The sequence below is a fragment of the Phyllobates terribilis genome, unplaced genomic scaffold, assembly GCF_046119375.1.
Source record: "Phyllobates terribilis strain yellow unplaced genomic scaffold, ASM4611937v1 Scaffold_5__5_contigs__length_657084704, whole genome shotgun sequence".
NCBI lineage: Eukaryota > Metazoa > Chordata > Amphibia > Anura > Dendrobatidae > Phyllobates > Phyllobates terribilis.
The window spans coordinates 650988248-650995607 of record NW_027362765.1 but is presented as its reverse complement, the minus strand read 5'-3'; the positions used below and the strand labels follow the sequence as shown (position 1 = coordinate 650995607).

The following is a 7360-nucleotide window of genomic DNA, read 5'->3' as shown; positions in this document are numbered from 1 at the left end:
GGGGCACAGTGGCTGGTGAAATTGTGTAGCCCCTGAGCCCATCTCTTTATAGGGGGCTATGTTAGGGCCCAGCAGTTGTTATTTCTCATGGGGACTGTTACTTGAAACGTTGGGGGTTGGCTACAGCTCTCCAGCCCCCCACACTAGACAGCTCCACACCCGTGTATAACGTCACACCTAGTACAGAGCTGGGGTCATGTCAGTCATCTTGTATGAGCTCGTGGGCATTTCCCAGCCATCACCAGCGCTGGTATACACATGGACCATGTACGCTCGGTTACTCGCCCACCGTTCCCTACACTACGTACAGAAAGTCACAGGAGCAAATCCCGAGAAACTACATCTCCCAAGATCCCCAGCGGCTCACTGGCTTTGCTTGGTGACGTAAATATTGTGCGTCTGTGTGAGCTGCGGAAGAGAGGTGAGTAAGCTGCGGCTTCTCCTTTGTTCTGTGTGGTGCTTCTGAGGATGTGACACCGAAATATCTGGCATGTGTGTACGATGACATACCCCTCCTGCAGACTGTACATGTAGACACATAGACTATAGATGCGGGGACTGGCACTGGGATTGTGTCACACACTGTAATGGAGAAGGTGATGGCTTCTATGTGTTGACAATATGGAAATGATTAATGTACTAATCATTGAGTGTCACCATGATTTATGTAGGAGCCAAAGGACGAGACAATACAGCACTTATAACCGACAATGGCCGAAACATCATGCCATAAGGGCAGGTCGGCGAATGTAGGAAAAATACACAAATTCCCAGTCACCCTTCCCAGGTCCAGTGCTGCCTCTATGCTGCTACTCCAGCTGGTGTTGACAGGCTGCAGTGGTGATGTCACGACTGTAACGCCCATGACTGCTGCCGCCCATCATTCAGCTCATTTGGTTGTGTTCTCTGTATCAGCATTATCCCTGATCTTATAGTGTTTGTGTGAAAAAGATTAGTCTCTATAGCTATGAAGAACATTCAAAGGGAACCAGTCCTGTCTAGAAGCATTGTTAACCTGCAGATGTGGGATTAATCTGCCACTAAATGGCGTTATAATCATGTTAGCCTGTCTTACTGGAGCAGCGGCTACAAGGAGAAAATGACTTGTATTCTCCCTGTGCCTGCTTGCTAACAGTCATAGAGCGGATTCAGGAGCTTTTAGTCACTGATCACTGTCCAGCACACTGGTTGACAGCTGTCTCTGCATAGACACATGCTTCACAGCAGGCTGTCAGTCATAGTCTATTCATGGGCTGTCAGACACTGATCACTGTCCAGCACACTGGTTGACTGCTGTCTCTGCATAGACACATGCTTCACAGTAGGCTGTCAGTCATAGAGTCTATTCATGGGCTGTCAGACACTGATCACTGTCCAGCACACTGGTTGACAGCCGGCTCTGCATAGACACATGCTTCACAGCAGGCTGTCAGTCATAGAGTCTATTCATGGGCTGTCAGACACTGATCACTGTCCAGCACACTGGTTGACAGCTGTCTCTGCATAGACACATGCTTCACAGCAGGCTGTCAGTCATAGTCTATTCATGGGCTGTCAGACACTGATCACTGTCCAGCACACTGGTTGACAGCTGTCTCTGCATAGACACATGCTTCACAGCAGGCTGTCAGTCATAGTCTATTCATGGGCTGTCAGACACTGATCACTGTCCAGCACACTGGTTGATAGCTGTCTCTGCATAGACACATGCTTCACAGCAGGCTGTCAGTCATAGTCTATTCATGGGCTGTCAGACACTGATCACTGTCCAGCACACTGGTTGACAGCTGTCTCTGCACAGACACATGCTTCACAGCAGGCTGTCAGTCATAGAGTCTATTCATGGGCTGTCAGACACTGATCACTGTCCAGCACACTGGTTGACAGCTGTCTCTGCATAGACACATGCTTCACAGCAGGCTGTCAGTCATAGTCTATTCATGGGCTGTCAGACACTGATCACTGTCCAGCACACTGGTTGACCGCTGTCTCTGCATAGACACATGCTTCACAGTAGGCTGTCAGTCATAGAGTCTATTCATGGGCTGTCAGACACTGATCACTGTCCAGCACACTGGTTGACAGCCGGCTCTGCATAGACACATGCTTCACAGTAGGCTGTCAGTCATAGAGTCTATTCATGGGCTGTCAGACACTGATACTGTCCAGCACACTGGTTGACAGCTGTCTCTGCATAGACACATGCTTCACAGCAGGCTGTCAGTCATAGTCTATTCATGGGCTGTCAGACATAGTCTATTCATGGGCTGTCAGACACTGATCACTGTCCAGCACACTGGTTGACAGCCGGCTCTGCATAGACACATGCTTCACAGCAGGCTGTCAGTCATAGTCTATTCATGGGCTGTCAGACACTGATCACTGTCCAGCACACTGGTTGACAGCCGGCTCTGCATAGACACATGCTTCACAGCAGGCTGTCAGTCATAGTCTATTCATGGGCTGTCAGACACTGATACTGTCCAGCACACTGGTTGACAGCTGTCTCTGCATAGACACATGCTTCACAACAGGCTGTCAGTCATAGAGTCTATTCATGGGCTGTCAGACACTGACCACTGTCCAGCAAACTGGTTGACAGCTGTCTCTGCATAGACACATGCTTCACAGTAGGCTGTCAGTCATGGAGTCTATTCATGGGCTGTCAGACACTGATCACTGTCCAGCACACTGGTTGACCGCTGTCTCTGCATAGACACATGCTTCACAGCAGGCTGTCAGTCATAGTCTATTCATGGGCTGTCAGACACTGATCACTGTCCAGCACACTGGTTGACAGCTGTCTCTGCATAGACACATGCTTCACAGCAGGCTGTCAGTCATAGAGTCTATTCATGGGCTGTCAGACACTGATCACTGTCCAGCACACTGGTTGACAGCTGTCTCTGCATAGACACATGCTTCACAGTAGGCTGTCAGTCATGGAGTCTATTCATGGGCTGTCAGACACTGATCACTGTCCAGCACACTGGTTGACCACTGTCTCTGCATAGACACATGCTTCACAGCAGGCTGTCAGTCATAGAGTCTATTCATGGGCTGTCAGACACTGATCACTGTCCAGCACACTGGTTGACAGCTGTCTCTGCATAGACACATGCTTCACAGTAGGCTGTCAGTCATGGAGTCTATTCATGGGCTGTCAGACACTGATCACTGTCCAGCACACTGGTTGACAGCTGTCTCTGCATAGACACATGCTTCACAGCAGGCTGTCAGTCATAGAGTCTATTCATGGGCTGTCAGACACTGATCACTGTCCAGCACACTGGTTGACAGCTGTCTCTGCATAGACACATGCTTCACAGTAGGCTGTCAGTCATGGAGTCTATTCATGGGCTGTCAGACACTGATCACTGTCCAGCACACTGGTTGACAGCCGGCTCTGCATAGACACATGCTTCACAGCAGGCTGTCAGTCATAGTCTATTCATGGGCTGTCAGACACTGATCACTGTCCAGCACACTGGTTGACAGCCGGCTCTGCATAGACACATGCTTTACAGCAGGCTGTCAGTCATAGTCTATTCATGGGCTGTCAGACACTGATACTGTCCAGCACACTGGTTGACAGCTGTCTCTGCATAGACACATGCTTCACAGCAGGCTGTCAGTCATAGAGTCTATTCATGGGCTGTCAGACACTGATCACTGTCCAGCACACTGGTTGACAGCTGTCTCTGCATAGACACATGCTTCACAGTAGGCTGTCAGTAATGGAGTCTATTCATGGGCTGTCAGACACTGATCACTGTCCAGCACACTGGTTGACAGCTGTCTCTGCATAGACACATGCTTCACAGCAGGCTGTCAGTCATAGAGTCTATTCATGGGATGTCAGACACTGATACTGTCCAGCACACTGGTTGACAGCTGTCTCTGCATAGACACATGCTTCAGAGCAGGCTGTCAGTCATAGAGTCTATTCATGGGCTGTCAGACACTGATCACTGTCCAGCACACTGGTTGACAGCTGTCTCTGCATAGACTCATGCTTCACAGCAGGCTGTCAGTCATAGAGTCTATTCATGGGCTGTCAGACACTGATCACTGTCCAGCACACTGGTTGACAGCTGTCTCTGCATAGACACATGCTTCACATCAGGCTGTCAGTCATGGAGTCTATTCATGGGCTGTCAGACACTGATCACTGTCCAGCACACTGGTTGACAGCTGTCTCTGCATAGACACATGCTTCACAGCAGGCTGTCAGTCATAGTCTATTCATGGGCTGTCAGACACTGATCACTGTCCAGCACACTGGTTGACAGCTGTCTCTGCATAGACACATGCTTCACAGCAGGCTGTCAGTCATAGAGTCTATTCATGGGCTGTCAGACACTGATCACTGTCCAGCACACTGGTTGACAGCCGGCTCTGCAGAGACACATGCTTCACAGCAGGCTGTCAGTCATAGTCTATTCATGGGCTGTCAGACACTGATCACTATCCAGCACACTAGTTGACAGCTGTCTCTGCATAGACACATGCTTCACAGCAGGCTGTCAGTCATGGAGTCTATTCATGGGCTGTCAGACACTGATCACTGTCCAGCACACTGGTTGACAGCTGTCTCTGCATAGACACATGCTTCACAGCAGGCTGTCAGTCATAGAGTCTATTCATGGGCTGTCAGACACTGATCACTGTCCAGCACACTGGATGACAGCTGTCTTTGCATAGACACATGCTTCACAGCAGGCTGTCAGTCATAGAGTCTATTCATGGGCTGTCAGACACTGATCACTGTCCAGCACACTGGTTGACAGCCGGCTCTGCATAGACACATGCTTCACAGTAGGCTGTCAGTCATAGAGTCTATTCATGGGCTGTCAGACACTGATCACTGTCCAGCACACTGGTTGACAGCTGTCTCTGCATAGACACATGCTTCACAGCAGGCTGTCAGTCATAGAGTCTATTCATGGGCTGTCAGACACTGATCACTGTCCAGCACACTGGTTGACAGCTGTCTCTGCATAGACACATGCTTCACAGCAGGCTGTCAGTCATAGAGTCTATTCATGGGCTGTCAGACACTGATCACTGTCCTGCACACTGGTTGACAGCTGTCTCTGCAGAGACACATGCTTCACAGTAGGCTGTCAGTCATAGAGTCTATTCATGGGCTGTCAGCCACTGATCACTGTCCAGCACACTGGTTGACAGCTGTCTCTGCATAGACACATGCTTCACAGTAGGCTGTCAGTCATAGTCTATTCATGGGCTGTCAGACACTGATCACTGTCCAGCACACTGGTTGACTGCTGTCTCTGCATAGACACATGCTTCACAGTAGGCTGTCAGTCATAGAGTCTATTCATGGGCTGTCAGACACTGATCACTGTCCAGCACACTGGTTGACAGCTGTCTCTGCATAGACACATGCTTCACAGCAGGCTGTCAGTCATAGAGTCTATTCATGGGCTGTCAGACACTGATCACTGTCCAGCACACTGGTTGACAGCCGGCTCTGCATAGACACATGCTTCACATCAGGCTGTCAGTCATGGAGTCTATTCATGGGCTGTCAGACACTGATCACTGTCCAGCACACTGGTTGACAGCTGTCTCTGCATAGACACATGCTTCACAGCAGGCTGTCAGTCATAGTCTATTCATGGGCTGTCAGACACTGATCACTGTCCAGCACACTGGTTGACAGCTGTCTCTGCATAGACACATGCTTCACAGCAGGCTGTCAGTCATAGAGTCTATTCATGGGCTGTCAGACACTGATCACTGTCCAGCACACTGGTTGACAGCCGGCTCTGCAGAGACACATGCTTCACAGCAGGCTGTCAGTCATAGTCTATTCATGGGCTGTCAGACACTGATCACTGTCCAGCACACTGGTTGACAGCTGTCTCTGCATAGACACATGCTTCAGAGCAGGCTGTCAGTCATAGAGTCTATTCATGGGCTGTCAGACACTGATCACTGTCCAGCACACTGGATGACAGCTGTCTCTGCATAGACACATGCTTCACAGCAGGCTGTCAGTCATAGAGTCTATTCATGGGCTGTCAGACACTGATCACTGTCCAGCACACTGGTTGACAGCCGGCTCTGCATAGACACATGCTTCACAGTAGGCTGTCAGTCATAGAGTCTATTCATGGGCTGTCAGACACTGATCACTGTCCAGCACACTGGTTGACAGCTGTCTCTGCATAGACACATGCTTCACAGCAGGCTGTCAGTCATAGAGTCTATTCATGGGCTGTCAGACACTGATCACTGTCCAGTACACTGGTTGACAGCTGTCTCTGCATAGACACATGCTTCACAGCAGGCTGTCAGTCATAGAGTCTATTCATGGGCTGTCAGACACTGATCACTGTCCTGCACACTGTTTGACAGCTGTCTCTGCAGAGACACATGCTTCACAGTAGGCTGTCAGTCATAGAGTCTATTCATGGGCTGTCAGCCACTGATCACTGTCCAGCACACTGGTTGACAGCTGTCTCTGCATAGACACATGCTTCACAGTAGGCTGTCAGTCATAGTCTATTCATGGGCTGTCAGCCACTGATCACTGTCCAGCACACTGGTTGACAGCTGTCTCTGCATAGACACATGCTTCACAGCAGGCTGTCAGTCATAGAGTCTATTCATGGGCTGTCAGACACTGATCACTGTCCAGCACACTGGTTGACAGCTGTCTCTGCATAGACACATGCTTCACAGCAGGCTGTCAGTCATAGTCTATTCATTGGCTGTCAGACACTGATCACTGTCCAGCACACTGGTTGACAGCTGGCTTTGCATAGACACATGCTTCACAGCAGGCTGTCAGTCATAGAGTCTATTCATGGGCTGTCAGACACTGATCACTGTCCAGCACACTGGTTGACAGCCGGCTCTGCAGAGACACATGCTTCACAGCAGGCTGTCAGTCATAGTCTATTCATGGGCTGTCAGACACTGATCACTGTCCAGCACACTGGTTGACAGCTGTCTCTGCATAGACACATGCTTCACAGCAGGCTGTCAGTCATAGAGTCTATTCATGGGCTGTCAGACACTGATCACTGTCCAGCACACTGGATGACAGCTGTCTCTGCATAGACACATGCTTCACAGCAGGCTGTCAGTCATAGAGTCTATTCATGGGCTGTCAGACACTGATCACTGTCCAGCACACTGGTTGACAGCTATCTCTGCATAGACACATGCTTCACAGCAGGCTGTCAGTCATAGAGTCTATTCATGGGCTGTCAGACACTGATCACTGTCCAGCACACTGGTTGACCGCTGTCTCTGCATAGACACATGCTTCACAGCAGGCTGTCAGTCATAGAGTCTATTTATGGGCTGTCAGATACTGATCACTGTC

General features: G+C 49.9%; 1 protein-coding gene across 4 annotated transcripts in view; it reads left to right on the top strand.

Annotated features, from left to right (window-relative positions):
- The first annotated feature begins 212 nt into the window (after window positions 1-212).
- The window catches only part of LOC141273829 (uncharacterized), a 208341-nt gene continuing 201193 nt past the window's right edge, over window positions 213-7360 (top strand). The window contains exon 1 of one of the 4 annotated variants that reach the window (XM_073686228.1): window positions 213-421. In XM_073686228.1, coding sequence (XP_073542329.1) covers window positions 259-421 — 163 coding nt within the window. In that variant the 5' untranslated portion in view covers window positions 213-258. The remainder of the gene's footprint in view (window positions 422-7360) is intronic. The other 3 variants (XM_073686229.1, XM_073686226.1, XM_073686227.1) reach the window with 3 other exon arrangements.